Source organism: Leptosomus discolor, chromosome 27, assembly GCF_034619465.1.
Source record: "Leptosomus discolor isolate bLepDis1 chromosome 27, bLepDis1.hap2, whole genome shotgun sequence".
Taxonomy (NCBI): Eukaryota; Metazoa; Chordata; class Aves; order Leptosomiformes; family Leptosomidae; genus Leptosomus; species Leptosomus discolor.
In genome coordinates this window covers 1,138,730-1,158,975 of record NC_141417.1, presented here as the reverse complement: position 1 = coordinate 1,158,975, position 20,246 = coordinate 1,138,730, and the positions used below count along the sequence as shown (strand labels likewise).

The 20,246-nt window shown below is 43.5% G+C and overlaps 1 protein-coding gene across 1 annotated transcript in view; it reads left to right on the top strand.

The window, feature by feature from the left end:
- Positions 1-20,246, top strand: part of DIP2B (DIP2 acetate--CoA ligase B (putative)) — a 68,709-nt gene that overhangs the window by 25,887 nt on the left and 22,576 nt on the right. Inside the window, exons 2-10 of the mRNA XM_086478581.1 lie at positions 3,325-3,396; positions 10,474-10,626; positions 12,012-12,137; positions 13,861-14,073; positions 16,444-16,587; positions 17,326-17,445; positions 18,036-18,233; positions 18,417-18,508; positions 19,012-19,122. Coding sequence (XP_086334707.1) covers positions 3,325-3,396; positions 10,474-10,626; positions 12,012-12,137; positions 13,861-14,073; positions 16,444-16,587; positions 17,326-17,445; positions 18,036-18,233; positions 18,417-18,508; positions 19,012-19,122 — 1,229 coding nt within the window. The remainder of the gene's footprint in view (positions 1-3,324; positions 3,397-10,473; positions 10,627-12,011; positions 12,138-13,860; positions 14,074-16,443; positions 16,588-17,325; positions 17,446-18,035; positions 18,234-18,416; positions 18,509-19,011; positions 19,123-20,246) is intronic.

Here is a 20,246-nt window from a genome sequence, read left to right as displayed (position 1 = left end):
AGCGACTTGACTGAAAAGAAGCTGAAGCTTTGCTTGCTTTTGACAAGACTCCCGTTTCCTTAGCAGGGCCTCCTCAGCATGTGGAGGCACAGCCATGACAAGCTGAGGATACAGATAAATATAGACTACAACTGAACAGGAACAGTTGTAGCTGGGAGAGGGCCAAAAGAATGTCTCAGCAGTAAGTGTTTTTGTTTGTAATTTCTTTCCTAGGAATGAACAAACACTAGCACCATTTGAAAGCTAAATTGCCAGCTCTCATTTGCTTTGCTAATGCTTTCTTTGTAGTGCTGTGTCTTGCATCTGTGTAGAGAGGGGTTGTGGTTCTTGGGCTGTTTTTTCAGCTATCTGGAAGAATTTAGCACACCAAATGTCACAAAGTGTTTAATTTATGGAAGCAGGGTTGATGATTTACCAGGTTTATGTAGCAGGAGTGAATGGTTCTTGAGATTGCAGTCCTATTGTCTTGGTTCTCTTCCTGTTGCAGTAATTTATGATATTCGGTGAGGAAGTCCGCGTTTATGTTCGGATCTAGCCATTTCCATTTCCTGTAGATCAGCAGAAGAGGAATAGGGTGAAAGAAAATGTCTCTCTCAGTGAATCTTTGGTTTCTTTCTCAGTGGATTGATACCGAATTTGGACTATGTGTGACAGGAGAGAAGAGTTTTATACAATAATTTTGTTCCGCTCGTGCAGTGTGTTAAAGGGACACGTGCTTCCCAGGCTTGAGATGCCAATTTGGGCATAACTGTTGTGGTTGTAGTAATAGGATCATAATTTTATTGAGGTGGCTTTACACCTGTCAGCCCGTGCCTAACACAAGCTTTTTCTTTTCTGAGAGCCTTAGTCCCTGTATCTTGCTGGAGCTTTATTTCAGATAATTGAATAATTATCTACTGCAGGGAAGTCCCAGGAATTTATCACCCTTATTTCTGTTGCTTGGATTTTGCCAGTTGGAACTTTCCTGCTCTTGCCAAAGAGCATGAGGCTTTCCTTTTTTTTTTTTTTTTTTTTTAATCAGCTTATGCTCAGAGAAATCTTTTTTTCAAGCAATAACGTAAATGATCCGCATCGTGTGGTAGTTAGGGTTGCAAATAGTGTTTTGGCCTGAGTTACCTTCTTGTTTTTCAGTAGTATCTCGCCTCAACTTCAGATTTCCAAATGCAAATCTGTGAGCCATAGTGCTTGCAATCCTGTGAGGATGGGTTTGTTTTGTTGATGGGATATTAACTTGGAGCAAGTGATGAGAGAATTCTTTACTTCCCAGTACGTCAAACAGAATGTGATGCTACTGGTACTTCAATTCAAAGTGCTGGTATTTGTTCATAATGTGCTGGTATTCCTTAGTAATTCCAACAATTTTCTGTGGCAAATGTTCCATTATATATAGTGTGTAACCACCGATGTCAAGAGTCCAATTAAAGCTTGTGGAGAAATTAATCACGAAATAACAAGCTACAAACAAATCTGTGGGTTGGCTTATAGGAAAAATCCCTCCCCCTTTCTGTGCAGGTTTGTTTTTCCTGAAGTGGCAGTCACCCGGGTCTATTTGCTACCCAAATGAACGAACGTGCGGCGTTAAAACCGCCTCTGAAAATGGAGAGGCAAATCCTAGAAAAGCTGGTGGATTTTGTAGCTCATGCAGTCGATCAAAATGTTATCCTCTTGGCGTATGCCGTCCATATAGCTCTTTTTTGAAGGTGTGCTGTTCTTATACTGGCAGCATACCTTTCTTGTGAGCTGGATTAATTTAACTGAGCTATGTCTTGCAATCAGGCATTAAAATTAATGCTTTGGTTGGCATTTCAGTGCTTCATGGACATTCTAATTTTCAGTTGCTGGATTCGTTCAGGCTTGTTGGGGCCTGACTCAACCCTCGTGTAAGAGGAGCGAGATACAATTTTGTGTGCAAATGCACCCCCTCCGCTAGGCAGCGTGGGTGCCCATTTCAGCTTCAAATTAGTCCAGGTGTTTCAGGTGACCCAGAGTTCACTGTCCAGCACAAAGGAGTGGAGTCCCTTCCCTTTCCAAGCCTTTCAGTACTGCAGAATCACCTTTATAACCGAAATGGCCAGTTAGCCGGAATGTTTTAGCAGAGACTCTGGTTGTGTTGGGAGGCTTAGAGCCTAAACCCTTTAATCACCTTTGCTGATGTGGCCCTGCAGATCAGGCTGGAAGTGTCTGGCCGAAGGATGCTGTAAGGCAGCAAATAGCGTTCTGTGCTGTCTAATACTCTGGTGCCTTGCAGTAATCAGGCTCACGCCTAGTGATCGCTCTGTGCGACCACCAGTTTCTTGTTGGGATACAAACACAGGCTTAATTTTAGCTTGAGAAGTAATAGCAAATAATTCTGTTTTCTTATTGCTGTATGTTTGATCACTTCCAATCTTTCGGCCCCAAGAGATAAGAGGTTACAAGTGCAGGTCAGGCTACAAAAAGGCTTGAAATGCTGCAGGGCTTTTTGTTTTAATCCCTTCAAGGTTTCAGTCTTTCTTGTGGTTCTGATGTAATGTGAGAAATTAAAACAAAAGACAGCAGCCAGATGGTACATCTCCAGGATCAGACAGATTAGTTTTTTAAGAAAGGGAAAAGTTTACTAATACTTATTCTCTTCTGGAGTTTTTGCTTCTGTGGAGCTCAGGCGTCTGGCTTGTGCGTGCTTCTAGCAGGAGGCAAACAGTAGAATTACGACTTACCACCAGGTTAAAACACCACAACTCCCTTGCTTGTTTTCACTTTGTATCAACTAGACATGATGAAAAGTCTAATTTTCTGGATCACAGGGTGTCCTTCCTGGGCAGCAGTCTAGAAGTTGGCTTTGTTCATCCCTGCCTTGGTTTTTAGAGGTGCCCTTAACAGCTCCTGTGGTGGGCTTACTTTATTTGCCAAAAGCTGTTCTCAATTTGGTTAGTTTAAGACGAGGCCCTGAATTTGCACTTTCCCTTTGCCCTCTTGTTTGGGAATTATTCCATTTTGTTAGCCTGAGTTGGCTTTGCGGTTACAGAATATTTTCATGCACTCCCTGGTTTCCCTTTTTAGGTTTTCATTGCTTTGATATTCCATTTAGATAGCTGTTCTGATTCAAATCATTGCATGTAAATAGTGTATAGTATATATCTCTGATCCCAAGGGAAACTGCAGAAGTTCTGCAGTACAGAGGCTTTGAAATCATAATGCACTCACATTTGTTTGGTTTCATGTTTTCTTCAGCGTATGCATTGCAGTGTTCAAGTGAAACCTTCATGTCACTGAAAAGAAAAGCAAACAGACCTCAAACTGAAGAACAAGGACATGGTTAACTGAGATTTCTTTCCTTGGTTTTAGGGGACATCACACAAAAGGGGTATGAGAAGAAGAGAGCAAAGCTTCTGGCTCCGTATGTTCCGCAAACCCAAGGTAGGTACCTGTTTCAGCCGCCATAAGAATTTTGTGTAGCCTTGACATTAAAGGGATCCTGGGCATGGCTGTGGAGCGCAGCACTGAGATCTCGTTTGCCAGCTCTGAACTGTTCGTTTCATCCGTGTTTCCTTGGCTGTCGAGCAGTTGCACGGTGGAGGCTGCGTGGATGCCGTGAAGCCGTGGGCTGTGTTTTGCCTCTGGTTCGCCCTTTCGTGCTGAACGCCAGGGATTCCTGGTAGTTCCAGAGCTGGTTGGTGGGTCTCTGCAGTGCTGTGTATTGCGACACTTTGATGCTCTGTCTTTATCTCCCACGTACATAAATCACATCCTACTCCCTTGTCAGCTGAGAGCTCAAAGGCTTTGAAATCAGTCATGAAGTGTGAGGGCCTCAAGAGTCATTCTTGAAACCTTCTTAAAAATGGTTTCACTGCAGCGTTGGTTTGTGCTGCGTCCGTCTTTCAGCTGTCTTAATTCCTTGTTGGAGAAACATTAGAATTTTGATAATTTGTTGGTTTAATTTACCAGCATAGCTGGATTCATGTGCTTCATTTACATCTGTTTCTTTTGGTTCAAAGATCCCTAGCGGTGGAGCTGATTGTATGTAGGATAATTATATATAATTGTAAACTGAAGGACATGGCTGAAAGTATGCCTAATAATTATTATGGGGATGCTTACCCAAAATAATTGCACTCCTGATATGCTGAGATGTTTAACCATTAAAAACTAATGTGTCTGGCTCCTAGCAGTTTGGAGAGTGAATGAGTATATGATAGACAGTCATGACTGGACTTACTGTAATTTACTGAGATGAACTACTGCCAAAAAATGGGAAAAAAAAAAAAAAAAAGAGTGAAGGCTAAAAGTGCATTTATTGACCATCAGCACTGCATCCGTTGGGGAACGATCGTACAGGTTTTTTTTTTCCTGCTGAAATCACAGCAGTTCACTTCAGGCAATTGCTTGACAACATGAAAGGGCTCTGCCACTGTCGTGTGGTAACTTCTAGACTCTGCCACTCGAAAACACTTGGTGGTTGCATTCCTGCTCTGCTCCATCCCAGTTGTTTCTCAACTTTGTTTTGTTTGTGTGTTCAACTAAAGCTGGTGCCCGTTCTCTTGTCCAAGACTTACTGCCACGGCAGGTGCTTTATACACAAGAGTAGCGTGTTCTGTCGGAGCTGATGTGCTGAATGTAGCAAGGCAAGCAAAAATTGTTTTTTAGCCTTCAGATTTGTTACAAACAGCTCTCTGAGTGCTGCCTCCCAGCGCTGGGATGTGATCGGGATCTCCGAAGACTCGGTTGCTACGTTGGTATCGAATCTGTTCCTGTTATTTAAAGAAACCAAAAAGTAATACACATGACTAATCCATCTCTCTGGTCTTTGTAAGTAGATATTTGTTAAGCAGGTTTTTCAGTCTCAGTCCAACGTGTGTACCAGTGGAGATCTTGAGCCTGAGAAGGAAACATGGGCTCCTTTCATACGTTCAGGTGCCTTCTTGGCAGACTTGCTTTCGTCCTGCAGTCTGGTGGAGGCCGAAGCTCTCTAAATTGCTTTTCATCTGATGACATGATCTTGTGCCCCTCCTGCCTGTCACTGTGCATGCACGTTTGGTTTGTTTCAGAAAATGTTGTTTAATTAGGAGCTAAAAAAAAAAGTGTTTGGCAGGACTGTCTGTGGCCCTGCTATTTTAATTGTCGCGCTTTTGAAAGCTGCAGAATGAGCCGAAGTTCAGGAGGAGACCCAGGCTGATAGGAGGTCACCAATTAAGATAGCATTCCGACTGCTGTTCTGGCTCAGCCCTCCGGCTTTTTCTGTATCTTATATCCAGCTGCCCCTGTATCTGGGAATCTCCTGTTGTAAAAAGCCTGTTGAAGTCATGCGTGAGGGATTCAGAATCAGGTCACCTTGTTAATGAGCAGAAAATTAATGTAGTCCGCCACAAAAAAAAATTATTTACTCCTGGCATTTAGCGTATTACATTTCTCAAAGCACCTTCCTGATGTTGGCTCATGTATTGTCTCCATTTCACAGATGTGAAGTGAGATGAAGGTAGGCCTGATGGCGTGTCGGGGCACGTCAGCGTTATGATTCGGGAGATTCGTATTGCTAAATCTGTGCTCCATTCGCATTGCCTCTGGGAGCTTGCCTCATTATTTCAGAGTTAAGGCAACAATGTTAATTACCTAAAGATACATGTTTTCCTGGTGCAACATCCATTTTTGTGAATTGAACTGGCTGAGGTGATGGAGTCGTGATACCAGAGCTGCGGCTCCTTTGGTACGTGCTGGCTGCGGCACACGCAGGCTTTGAAGGGCGTACTTGGAGCAGCTTCCCAGGTTGTGCGCGCTCGGTGACGCTGCTGCTTTCGCTGTTGCCCGAACGAGAGCGGGGAGGGCAGGCGTGATTTCATGCACACCGCTGACGAACCACCTGCGGAAAGAGAGGAAGGCCGCCCTGCTGCCATCTCATCCTCCGTGTCTCTCTGAACGTGCAGAGCCGCAGCGAAACCATAAGGTTCCTTTCGAAACAGGCTGGGATTTGAGATGCTGCTTTCGTTGGAATAGCGCTGACGTCTTCAAGTCACCCTCAGAGCCGTTTGTGAGGACCGAATATTTTTATACCTGTTTGAAAAGACACAATACCATGCTGGGTTTTGTTGTTTTGCTTTATGGCTGGACAGGTGAACTGATCTTCTGCTAAGAGATCGTGTAGTAACTCCCCACCTCTTGAAAGTAGTTTTTGCTGCAGACTCAGGCAGCAAACTTCTGCAAGGGGAAAGAGCACCTGTCCGTAGTAGTTGCTGCAAATCTGGAAAAGAATTTGCAGCTTTTTAGCGCGAACAGTGCAGGTGTGGGAAAGCCTTGTACCCAAACGAGCAGCCCTTGCACACAGGCCGTTGGCAGAGTACGTTTCCTTGCTACATCAGATAACGCGTTCGGTTCCTCTGCTGATGTGTAAAGGAAACGATGTTCGTTAAGCACTGATCTTCAAGGTCCCTTCCAGCCCAAACCATTCTGTGATTCACTGTCGGCACCTTTCTGTGTGTCTGCTGGAGGGCTCTTACTCCTGTTTTCTAGTCTCATGATGATGAAAAAAAACCTAAAAATTTTAAGCAAGCAAAGAGAACCTTGGAGTACCTCCTCTTTTTTATTGAAAAGGTAAGATGACGTGATCTGGTGGGTTTTTTGTATTCCAGTACCTCAGGGAAAGGTGTTGGAAGACAGGAGTAGTTGCTTATAAGCCTGTTGAGGTTGATAACGTTTGAAGCGAATTTAATTGATCTGTGCATTTTAGCTGTTAGTGTATGTTTTGTTGTTTTTTCTGCTTCGTGTTATTCATGGACAGCACAAGGTGAGAACATTATAGGTTCTGTTACTTTAGCTTTGCATTTCTTTGGAAAAGTGGTGTTTCGTTTTTGCTTCCCGAGGGGGCTGTCGGATGTTTCCTGTCTCAGAAGAGCCCTTCCTGCCACCCTGAGTTGTGTGGGCTGCCAGTAGGACAGCAGAAAGAACTCTACCCGAAAGTTTTCCTGTTTTTTTTTTTTTTTTTCTTTTTTCACCTCTGTCTTTCAGCATCACGTTATTTCAAATGGGAGCTAATGTGGAATAGTAACCAGTGATAAAACAGCTTTGTCTAAACCTGTAAATCATGCGCACGCGCCCCAGCTTTGCGCTGTTTAGAGGGTTTCACCCACTTACAAGATCTGACTTGCAGCTACCACAAAATAGGGAATTATTTTCTTCCTTATTCAGTCTGAGGGGTATCACAATTGCAAATAAAGCTTAGCGCTTGACTCTAGGAAATAAAGTTCTCCGTCATTGAAACGATATCCAGGACTAAATCGATGGAGCACCGGAATTCTTCCTTCATGTCTTGCACAGGGCAACATTAAGATCAGGCCAGCTAGTAACTCCTGCAAAAGTCTGTGAATCTCCAAAATCTGGCGAGTTGTCAGTGCTGGAAGACAGCAGCCGTCACCCTGAGCTTGCGCAGCCGTGCCTTCTGCTGAGCAAGGCTGTCCCCTGGGTCCTGGAAGTGCTGCTCAGGCTGACTTGTAAGCCCTAGTACTCCAGTTTGTTTGCGTGATTTTTACAGGCATGTAGCTTGGAAAAGATCATCTTGGTATAAGGAGTGGTCGGTGCAGCACTCGCACTTCTGTTAAATTCTGTATGCAAAACTGCAGAATAACAGGTTTGCCTGCTGCTTTTCTTCTGTCAGGTGAACCTGGCACTTACTGTCCTTGTTATTAACGTAAACGTTTGTCCTTGTTGATCACACATGATGCTTGTAGTGATTCTTTTAGTCTAAGAATCTTTTTATGAAGAAAAAAAAAATCTGAATCTCCGAATCATTGAACCCCTTCCTTCAACAAAACGCCGGGATCACAAAGCAGTCCACCTCTGCTTAAAAACTAAGGGCAAGTATAAAAAAATCCATCACATCCTTCAAAAGTGAATCTAAAATAACGTGGTTTTCATGTCTCTGTAGATTGGGATCCTGCCAGCAGCAAGCGCAGCCGTAGCAGGGTTGTTCTGAAGGGAATGCTCAATAAGTCACCTGTCACCTGCCAGGCTGAGCTCACTTGTGTTGCTTTGTTGTGTAACCACTTGTGATTTACTGTAGCTCCACGCTTTTCCCCTCATCTGTGCTTGAAGGCTTCGTTAGGCTGCTCTAACATGTTATTATGTCATAGCAAAATATTTAAAGAGCGCACTTGCTCCCCATGTGTCATGTCACTTACAGACACATTTGATCCCTTTGTAAATGGAATGTCATGTTTGCCTTGTGATGCCATGCAGAGCAGCTGAGATGCTTTTGCAAGACTTAGAAGAGGGAACTGAATATGAATTTAATAATTCATTTAAAATAGTGTTAAATCTGCTGCTGACATCTAGTGGGTACTTGAATTCATAAATACTCAAATGATCAGAAAGCGTTAAGCTTTTCTTCTCAGTCTTGAAGTTGTCTTGTCTTTGGATCAAAATAAAACTCTCTTGGTTTTGATTAAGACCAATATATGCTCTGAAGATGTTATTGATGAAATGTGTTCCAGAGTGACAGCAAGGGGACACGGACACTGATTGCTTTGGATATGGGTAAACTGAGATTTTGAACTGAAAGTCTTTGCTGTGAAGTCTGGGTCTTCTGATTACCAGTCCAGCACCTAAACCACAGAAGTCTCTCTTCCTTTTTTATTCTACTTTTTGTGCTGCTGGCAGCTTTGTGCAGGTGACTGTTATGTTGTGATAAGCACGTACAGAACGCTGGGTTATATGTTACGATATCCAAAAAATACCAGTGAAAGTGGGGAATAGTTGTTTGTATCCCTAATACGGTTTGAGAATTTCTGGCTAGCAGGATGTGTTCTTTTTAACGAGAAATAAAGGTTCTAATTTTTGGACATGATAGTCTAAAGAATCATTAACACACAAGCTCGGTTGTTGCCTCCGTTGCTGTTGATGTCACAAACGGAACTACTAAAAATTTGAGTAAGAGGTGAAAAATTTTGAAAAGGCTCCCAGGCCCAATGGTAATGCTGGGGGTTAGGGGCAAACCTCTTCCAGGAGCACAGTGCTCCCCTATTCTTGCCTTTTTTCCGAAGCATGTGATGCTGCCCGAAGTGGATAGTTCGTTTGCTGTAACACTCAATTAACATTCTGCTCTGAAGGATGTTGGAAGGTCTAGGAGATGACTGAAGGTTCCTGCGACTAGTTAGGTGTGATTTGCTGGTATTGTAAGTTCCCTGAGCTCGCGGCGCTTGCCTTCAGTTGTTTACCTAAAACCACACACTAAGCAAGTGGTGTAACTGGAATTGGAGTCCAGGGTTTGTGGTTTCCTCTTCATTTCTCTAACCCTTTGGTAGCTCGTGAGGATTCATAAGCAGCGCATATTTAGATGACACAATTGCTTTTCTTTTTGCATGACTTCAGGTGACAACCTGAAGGGAATCGCAGTGCTCTGACCTTTTGGGTTTAGCTTTTTGAAAAGTTCCTGCTGGTGCACAGATTCCTTTTAGAATTGAGACTCCCGCAGCAACGATTCCCGGTGTCCCCTGCTGAACTATGCAAAATGATAATTTCTTATCAGATTGGGTGTATTCATGGGAAAAACAAACTTTTCCAGGATGATAAAGGCACTCGCTTCATGACATGCTGAAAGGAGCCAGAACTTGGGCAGCTGGTGCTCTGTTTGGGTTTGTAATTACTGTGAACAGCAGAGGCTCTCGCCGCTGGTGTATTATTGGTTTTCCTGTCAATAACGCGCTCCGGTCAGGGGAACGCTGAGTGACGAACCCAGCTTCTCAACGAGTTTTCCTACGGGTTTCCTCTTCTCCACAGCTCGAATTTAGTTTGGGATAATGACTTACTGCGTCAATCAAACCCCTTTACTCGTTGTGCCCGTAGCAGTGGTGTCTGCAAGGAGGCTGGTGTAAATGACTGTGGTCTCTGGGGGCAGTTGACATCTATCGCTCTACCCCAAGTTAAACTGCGAATTCTCCTCCGTTTTAATGCAATACTGAGAGTGCGGTGCAGTCCTGTTCCCACTGGAAATGTGGCAAAATAGGGAGCAAACCATTTGTTGAATCACCAAACAGTCGAGTTCATTGCAAAGGGCCTGTTAAGCGTGGGGAAGTGTCGGACTTACCTGCCTTATCGTTATCAAGATTTATCGGAATCTTCCCACCTTTGCTTTTGTGTTTTGTAATGAATTCTTTAAAGGTGACTTCATCTCCCTTTATCACTGGTAGGTTACTTAATTTATATGAAATTGTGTATTATGTCACCTGCTTCAGATTTGCTGTAAATTGTCTCTTACTTCAAGTGCCTAACAACCTCTTAAAAAGACAAAAGCTGGAGAAAACTCCTTAAGGTCAAAGAAGGGACCAGGTATATCTTAACCGACGAGGATGTAATTGGACAGACAGAGTAATATACTAATTAGATCCACTTCACTACAAAAAAAAAAGGGGGGGAGGCAAATCCTGTAATTATATAGTAAAAGAGAAAAGTATAGTCAAAAAAAAGCTGCTTTTATTTCCTGCTCTCAGAGAATTGTGCACTGTGTTCCAGGGGTTGATCCAGCATTACAGAAGGAATCCAGAACTCAGATGCCCGTTCAATCTTCAACTCCAGCCTCAGCAGCAGCGTCATCTTCATCATCGTCCTCATCCAAATTTCACCGAGCTCGCTCAGGGGGAGCCAGAGATGAACGCTATCGATCTGGTAAGGGCAGGGGCAGGAATTCACCTGGGATTCCTGTTGATGAGGAAGAATGGACTGTGTCCTCTCAAGGAATCACGTTTATTATTTGTCCACGGGTGGAAAGTCCTGCTTTGGTGGTTCTGTGTAAAGAAACATCAGACTCGTAGGACTGCGGCTGCTGAATCAAAAAGAATGCAAAGCAGAAAAAGCAAATGCCTTTTTGCCACCTTGGTTTTCTGCCTTGAATGCACCTGTTCAATGCAAGTCCTTCAGAGTGGAAGGCTTATTTTAACCGTGTCTGTGGGTGACCAGATTTAGTGAAGTGAGAGGTAATAATTTGTTCCTGGAATTGGTGATTGCTGTGCGGATCTGCTCTCGGCGCTTGGGGGATGAGGGCTGGCTTCCTCTATCGGTGCTGAAAGTACTGCCAGAGGGCAGCAGAAGTGGCTGACCAGCACCCTGCTGATTTCCTTCTCCACTTCAGGAAAGGAGAAGGTGGCGGCACTGTTTTTCTGTTTCCGCCTGGTTTTGTTTTTCACTTTGTGTAACAAGATCTAAGTTTTCTTCTCCACAGGGCCAAATAAAGTATGTCAAGTACACCTCCCCAGCGACACTGCTGTCATACACCGCCATTCCATAAAGGTGTTAGAAGAGCCTGGGTTTTGGGAAAGCATAATTAAAATACAGTATTATCTGAGAAATTAATGTCTTTGTAGTTTTACTTGTCATCGTAGGTTTTGTAATAAGTTTTCTCATCACCTGTAACGTGTCTTCCTTTAAAGAGTTGTGGATGTTTGCAGAGGGATGGAAGCCGCACGTCCTAGCCTGCTTCAGTTACTAATCAGCGTGTATTTACAGCCGCAGTTAGTAACTGTCAAAATTTACATGAAATCTGCATCCATTGAGGTTTTTGAACGTAAGGTTTTTCCTAAATCAGACAACTGGCTCAGAATTTGCCAGTTCAGAGATCAGAGTTGCACCTGGGGCTGTACACACTGTTAGCTTATGTGCAGATTTTAAATTATGCACCGGCATATTTTAGGATAATCTTTGGTTGAGGGGAACGATTTGGTGGGGTTGGGGTTTCTAGAAAAGCTGGTAGAGACAGAAGAATGTAATGACTATCCAGAAGATTCCAGACTAAAAAACCTGGCCCTGCTGTTAGCTTGCTAACATTAAAAACTTCAGTTAGTGTCCCTGTTCAATTAAAAAAAAAAAAAAAAATTATTTTGAAATAAAAATGTTCCTCATGAGATGGCAAAATGTGGTTGTGGGGAAGGTGCTGTAAACTGGGGGGCTGCGTAAAGAGGCGGCTGGCGATAGATAGTTGCACGTGTGTGAGCCTTGCGCGTTTTTCTTCCCCCTCTACTGTTGGAAAGCTGAGTGTCTGAACTTCCACTTTGCAGATATCCACACGGAAGCAGTTCAAGCAGCACTGGCAAAACACAAAGAACAGAAGATGGCCCTGCCCATGCCCACGAAAAGACGCTCGACGTTTGTTCAGTCTCCCGCTGACGCCTGCACTCCCCCAGGTTAGGTTCTTGCAGTGTGTGTCTGTGGATGCCAAGGTACGCATTAGTAACAGTTTCCAAATCAAGAGGCTGCAATTGTCAAAATATTCGCGCTCTTCAGCACGTTTGTAGGTAGTCTGTTATTCCTGTAGCGCTCTTGCTACACTTGAGCAGCTGCTTGTTTTCGTGGAGCTGCTGTTAGGGCTGTGAAAATGACTCCTCTGCTGGGAGCTTTTAGAGAATCAATTGGCAAGAGCTGAGCAGGCTTTCTTTTCAGCTGAGGCTGCTTCTTTTGCTTCCCTCACACCTATTCCAGTTGCATAATTCACGTTTTGATTTTGTTAAGGTTTAATACTCCACATGCAGGAAAGGGATTTGTAACGATGTACGTTTCTGGGCAACGACTTGGGAGGGAGTCCTGGGAGATCCATGGCTTGCAGGACTTTTCCTTCCTCACCACTCCCATGTAACGGCTGCAGCAAAATCCCTCGGATAATGTGGTGTCTGTTATGGTGCATGTGCATCAGATAATAATAAACCTCTCTGTTTTCAAGCAGCTATATGCACTGGCTTAAAGATGAATACGTGTAATTTTCGGCAGTGACTTTTATGTTGTCTCTCATCGTGCAGAAGCATCACAGTCGTTTGGATTGATGAAGTCATCTGAAGATTATGAATTCGTATCTCATTGTGAATTCATATCTTTCTCCAAAACTGCTCTGCTAGGCCACTCCACTCATACCTATTCCTTTAGCTCCTCTTTTCTTCGAACTTCCTTTTTTCTTTTCCGTTCTGCTGGGGGCTAACGCATGTTCCCAGTGTCTGCTTGGGTCTTTGCTTTGTACTAACTTGTCCAGGACTGCAGCACGTTCTGAGCTGTGGGTGCTACGCAAAGAGAGGTTAGCACTTGCAGCGTGGCTGGAATCAGTCTTTGTCCTCAACTCTTGACTGCATTCTACTTCGGCGAGCAGGTAGAACGTGATTTAAGAGTTTGATTTATGACTGTAGGCAGGCAATCATTTTGAAGAACGTGTAAATTTTAATCCAAAGCCCAACTGAATGTTTCTGTGTAGCCCTGCACAACCTGAGACATCAAGTAGTGAGTGCTTTTTTGATGATAAATAAATAACTAGTTCACAGCTTTAGGACAGACAAGTGTCTGTTCTCTCGGAAATGCAGGATGCAATTCCTTGTTGCAGTTTTCTCTCTTTTTGTTTCGGGGTTGGGTTTTTTGTTTGTTTTCTGCAATTGAAAGGGACCCATTTAGAGAACCAGACAAAAGCATTTTCTGCGTGTGGCCTTGACACATTTGTTTCCCAGTGCCTGCGTTCTGCTTTGTTCCTGTGAACTTTCCGTGTTGACAGGGATACTGACCCCTCACTTTCCATTTCAGAATTACCAAAGTTAGGCAAAGAGCATCCGATTTTATAGAGTATGAATGGAAAAGTAATGAGAGAGAAGTTAATAAACTCGGGAGTACCCAGGGGAAGGATTCTTGTCTGAGGAGGTGGATCTTTTGTGTGCGTAAAGAGGAGCAAAACACCAGGGGTAAATGCGTTGGCATCGGAGATGTCTGCTGCCTTAACCTCTGGGTTGGCCGATGTAACCTGGTTTGACACAGCCTGTGAAAAAAGATCTTCGTGTTACGAGCCTGTGCCATTGACGTGTGAACTGGAAAGAGAGCATGTTCAGTGCAATGTGCTTTTCCCTAAGCAGCTAGATTTTCTTTTCTGCTTCCACACAGACACGTCTTCCGCATCCGAGGATGAGGGGTCGCTAAGGCGCCAAGCTGCTCTTTCTGCTGCATTGCATCAGAGCTTACAGAATGCTGAGTCTTGGATCAACCGATCTATTCAGGGGTCATCCACATCTTCATCAGCATCTTCTACACTTTCCCATGGAGAAGGCAAAGGGACCAGTGGGTCACTAGCTGATGTATTTGCCAATACTCGAATAGGTAGGAGATGGGTATGAACAGAAAATTGCTTCAAGTTCAGATTGTGTTGATAAAGCTGGAGTTGTCCATTGCGTAAGGGAAATTCGGATCAAGAGTTTAGTTAGTTTTGAAGGAACTTACCAGGATTTGTTGGAGTTGCACCATCACGATGTTTTTTTACTTCAGGATTTCAGACTGTCGAGTTGGTTGAAGAAGGGGAAGTGGGGAGAGGAGCTTATCGCAGTAAAAAAGCCTGCAGGGTGTGATGAGAGCATTGACAGGATCAGTGGGCACAACTTTCTCTCTGTGTACTGTGTTGCTTATGTCTACAGCGATTTGAAGCTACTGCGTGCACAAGGCTACCATATGCAAGTAGCACTTGGCATCTGTGTCCTGACGAATCCAGAGGGGTGTCCTTGCCTATCGAGCAGGGGAAATGCTGTGTTTTAACATTCTCATTTTGCCAGAAGGCCTAATGGTTTATTGTTTGTGTTAGATTTTAAAATAAATAAATAAATAAGAAAAGAACCAAAACCAGCCCTATACGTGAACAGATGAGCATGTCGTTGAAAAAAATGGTTATAGCAGAGTAAAGATTTAGCGCAGATCTTTCATGACTAGTCTGAGAAATAATCGGAGCATCCAGGTATTGAGAAGACGGAGCAAAATCTACAGATCTGGATACCCCAGGCTCAGTTTTTTGAGGCTCTGAGGTGCTCCTTGCTGCTGATGCTTCTGTATGAAATTGCAAAGTTTGTTTTTGCTCTGTGTATGTTTGTCTTTTTTATCTGCTGTTAAGGATATTACTGCATCCTAGGAGATGTCTGTATTGTGTGTGCTCTCTGCTTTTGCTTACTGGTTTGGGGCAAGCAGTGCATAGAAGTGCTGGTGGTTTTAACTGTTTCACTTAATTTTTTTTTTTTTTTTTGCTGTTATTTTTGGTTGTTTATTTGCTGGGATGCAAGTTGGTTTCTGAAATGGAAGACTGGGGAAATTGCCCATAAAATGTAGCCAATATAATTAACGTCTTTGAAGCAGAGAGGCTGTTTTTAATTGGAGCCTACAGAAAGACACATTACCTTTTGTAATGAATTATGGTAATACAGCTTTTGACCTACCGAATAACTGCTATCTAAAATAATTAGTATATTATGCAAAATAGAAGTTTTAAATCTTTGTTGGAATTGTATTTGCCATGTAGATGCCACATTCATCCTGTATTAACACCCAATTTGAATGAATAGGAACTCTCACCCATGCAACTTTATACATCTCTTTGGAGAGAGCAATAAAAAGTCCTGCAAATGTTTGGAGTTGTGCAAAATCTAGGTCCTTCCTAGTGATCTTAGAAGTTCAGCACATGAGAAATATTCCTTGTCACTATCTCCAAAGGTAGGCAGAAATGAAATTATTTTTTTTTCCTCCTTAGAAAGCGGGATGCAGAGAATCAGCCGCAAAAGCCTTTCTGTGGCAATTATTCAGTATCACTTCCTTCAGGCTCTCTCTGTGCCAGCCAACATACAGTTTCAAAATTGTTGGGTTTTTTCCTTTGTAAGCAACAGTTGCTGATTCTGTTGAGCTAGAACAGAATATTCTTGCCCTATCAGATGATTGAACCTACTGTGTTGTATAAAGAAATCCCATGTAAGCAAAAATCGCTTATTTAAGAGAAAGTTAATGAGAGAATTACAGAAGTATGCACAGTTACTTGCAGTTTTGAAGCTCACAAACTCATCTGAAAAGCAGAAGTGTGTCTTGCAACTTAAAGCAAAACTAAGACCCAGCTCACTCTGTTCATTTGATTCCAAGTTTATTTTTTAACTGCTGGACAGGCTCATACTGTTTAGCCACCGAACTGGAAGAAATTGAAACCCAACATGGTTTTTTGCTGATCTGCTTCAGTCAATAGCCTACCACGTGTTTTGTTTTAGAAAGCCCTTACTGACAAAAAAGTTAAATAGTATAATTCTAGCAAGAGAGGTTACTGCATAGGTGATGTAGGTTTTTGTTCTGGGGCTTTGAATATGTCAGAGCTCATGTGGATCTCAAAGGTTTTTGTTGTTGTTACAGTGGCGAAGGTCAGGAGATTGAGCCTGATTTGAAGGTTAGAGACCAAGAATAGGAATTCTGTCCTGGTGAGCCACTTTCCTGATGTGGACAGAGCCACTCATCTTGTGCCTTTGTTTTCTGTTTTCCAGAACAGATAACGTGCACCTCCTAGAGCTACTTAGTGTTTAGGGAGCAGTGTGTTTAGCCTTAATAAGAGCTCCCACACATTCAACCCATTAAATTCTTAAAATTGTTGGTAACAGGTAACTAGCACTTTGCTTGTTCCGTCTGATAATAAAGGTGTATGTTAACTGCCATCTCAATTTTCTCCCCTTTTTTTAGAAAATTTCTCAGTTCCCCCAGATGTCACAGCAACTACCTCCTCTTCCTCAGCACGCCCAGCAGCGATTGACCTTCCTCCTTCAGGGATCGTGAAAGGCATGCACAAGGGGTCCAATCGGTCTAGTCTCATGGATACTGCTGATGGTACGGAAGCTTTCGGGGTACCCAGAAGTTAGACTGGGAGAGCTGGGAGAACAAGTCATGTGACTTAAGTTTATCCCATTTAAGCACTTCACCAATTTGGAATGGTTATGGCATTAGCATTAACACATTCCTGTGCCACGGTTATGACGTTGGCATTAGCACATTCCCGTGCTGCAGCAATTATCTACTGTGTACTGAACGGGAGAGATAATAGGCTTTTCTTTTCGCTGCCGCTTTTTAAGTAAGCCAGTTGGTTTTGAAAGGTTTTGTCCTAGAGTCCCCAAAAGGAAAGGTAAGATGAAGGAAATAAGGTAATTCTTAAGTATAATTAAGCTTCCATGGAGCTGTTGATACTCGCTCCAAGCTGGTTGGCATAACCCTTTGTGCAGAGGGGCAGCGTTAATGCTCCTGGTCTTGTTGTGTCCTCCCTCTGCTGGCTCTGGCCCTGCCGTGGCTCGGTACTGCAGGCAGCGTTTTACAGCGCGTGCGGTGGCAGAGGCAGGTGGAAATCGGCCCTTGGAAGGGAACGAACGCTCTAAGAATGAATTTCTATTACAGCGTTTTCTGACCCCTGAGTTAATGCACAACTGATACGGTGCTGGTGTCATCCTGCGCTGGCACAGCCGGTAGTTGAATGAGTGGGCACACTGGGAGAAGTATCTTCTGGTGGAAGGAGGAAAGATGTAAATGTTAATAGACATGATGAACACTTTTATTAGACAAAATCTTTCCCTCCAGGTGTTCCCGTGAGTAGTAGAGTCTCCACGAAAATTCAGCAGTTGCTTAACACCTTGAAAAGACCTAAAAGGCCACCCCTGAAAGAATTTTTTGTGGATGATTTTGAAGAAATTGTGGAAGGTAATAGCACCGAATAATGGTTTTTATTAATCATTTGTTAGAAGTACACAGACATGCACAGTGCTGAGTTTATTTATGCCGTTGTTTTTGAAGTTGACTCTGATTTGCTATTTGCAGCTGGCCGTAGCCTTCCTGAATGGTCTGATACAAAACCAGGGTTCGAAGTAATTCACTGTACTGCCGAGCTTTGAGTGGCCTCCTCAACGCTAAACTTACTAACAAAAATATTTCGATAGATTTTTAAAACCCCTTCATTTGCTTAGGCTACTTTAATCAATTTCCCAAAAGGGATTGTCTTTACTGGTAGTTTCATTACCACCTTATTTTGTGAGATTGGTTTTCTTTTCTCCAATCCGGAGCTACTTTCCTCGCTGTCATACTGAGTACCTTTTAACAGCACCTTAAGAGAAGACTGTGTTCATGATAATGTCTTGCTTTGTGCAGGGCTTCCTAGGAAATGGCACGTGATAGGGGTTGTTAAACCTAAAGGGGACGAGGACAAGCGGTTGTTTTCAGTGCATCTTTCCAGCTTAACTGTCTGGTGATCGAGGGGCAAAGATGAACTGGAAACATTATGGGGTTTTCTTCAGTTCCACAGCCTGACCCAAACCAGCCCAAGCCAGAGGGCCGCCAGATGACACCTGTGAAGGGAGAACCCCTGGGAGTTGTTTGTAACTGGCCTCCCGCCTTAGAAGCAGCCCTGCAGCGCTGGGGAACCACACAAGCTAAGTGCCCCTGTCTGACAGCACTGGATGTTACAGGAAAACCAGTTTATACCCTCACGTATGGTGAGTTGAGCCCTGGCTTCCATTGCTAAACTGCTCCAGAGGAGGGGTAGTGGATAGAACACAGTGTTGTTGGTCTTAGTGTGGTTGCAAATACCTTCCTGAAAGAGCAGTCAAGAACTGAAATATTCTCTTGTACGCTGGGTTGATTTAGAATTGTGCAAGTCTCTCTTCTTTGTGTTCTAGGCAAATTGTGGAGCAGAAGTCTCAAGCTGGCCTACACACTGCTTAATAAACTGGGGACCAAAAATGAACCCGTGTTAAAACCTGGAGATAGGGTAATGAGTTTGGGACTGTCTGGTTCTCCCTCTGAAGTAAAAAGAGGGGTTTGGGGGGCTGTAATTTACCACAGACACTATAATCTTGTTCTTTTAATAGCGAGACTCTTATCCCAGGGACAGGCTATTTGGGAAAGAAACTTCTGTGATTTTTCAGTCCTGCTGGCTCCTCTGTAAGCAACTTCTTGTCTCTGGACTTTGAAATACATCTAAGGAAGAGCGTTGCACCTCTGAGAGAAATACAGTGGTTTAGATGTCTGTGTTTTGGCTGTGTGTGCATCTTCGTGCGTACGGGCACGCAGGGCGTGCTGACGCTTCTGCGTGAGGAACTCGCGCGCACACCAGACGCCCGGTGGAAGAAAGAGTGCTTAAAGACCCCCTGGGAAAAATGCTGTGGTGGAATGTGAAATAACACCAAGTTTTCTGACTTGTAGTCACGGTAGTTCTGAACTTTGCAGTTTTTCCTTGTATTTCCACTAACAGAACGTTTTTGTGAATTGTAGGTAGCCCTTGTTTATCCCAACAATGACCCAGTCATGTTTATGGTGGCGTTTTACGGCTGTCTCCTAGCAGAAGTCATACCAGTGCCTATAGAGGTACCTCTTACCAGAAAGGTAACGTTGATGGAACGTAGAGGAGTGATAGGCTGATGTGGGATGAAAACCAAGTCAGACCATCGACCTCTGAAAGTGTTTCACAGCATCCAGCTGCTGCCTTCGCAGCTCTGTGTCACCGCAATGTGCAAGACCTTTGTGAACCCGCAGTAGCTGTTTAGAAATGGAAAAACGTATTGACCAGAGCGCTGTGCTGAGCAGCTGGGAATGGTCGATTCACCTAAATGCTGTGGTCTTCATTCTGTTATTGCAAATCATTTATGCGGCACAAATAATAGTGTGAATCTGTCCCTGATCCACGTGAAGGGGGGCCTCCTTTCCAGCCACGCTTAGCATCGGCCAGTCTCCTGCTGGAGATGGAAGGTGCTGAGTATTTCTGAGGACTGCAAGGCACTTTTTGTAAATCTGTGCTCATCGAAGTGTTTTCCTTACCCTTACCGGAATTTCCGCAACACTGCCATATTTTTGCCATGTCAAGAACTGTCTAAAACTGTAGAGTTTCTTAAGAGGAAATAAAAGATAGAGCATAATGGCAAACATATGGCAGGAGAGGTGGTACTGCAATGGTAAGCTAGTCTGGTAACACTATGGGAGTCATGGAGCTTTGCTTTCCTTTGGCTGCAACATGACAACTGCTATAGCAACCAAATACAAAATTAAAACTTCTCCCGGTATTTGCCCAATCAGATTTCTTAGCGAGGTACCTCATTTCAGGGTTTTTATCGTTGTGCAATAGAAATTAGTTGCTGGGGAAAGAGAGGCCTTGTTGTTTCAGTGTAATTATACGTTTTGCTTTTTTTGCCTCATGATTGCTCTGTGAAGCATCTGGGCGTCCATTAATGGCAATAAATGGGGTATGCACGCTGCCTAGATGCTGGCATGAGCGCTTGTTTTCTGTGGATTTCACATCCAATGCATTTTAGTCTTGCCAATGTAATATTTGTCTTATGTATAAAGAGTTCCCTTTGAGAATCACCAAATTTCTCAGCAATCTGTCCCCAGTTACGTAATCGTTTCATTTTTGAACAAAATGAATTGGAAAGAGCAGATTTGGTATGCAGAAGACTCAGTAGCCCTTCTGCATTTTCATGATGGCTTATCATTCTCCTCTGGACTTGTATTGG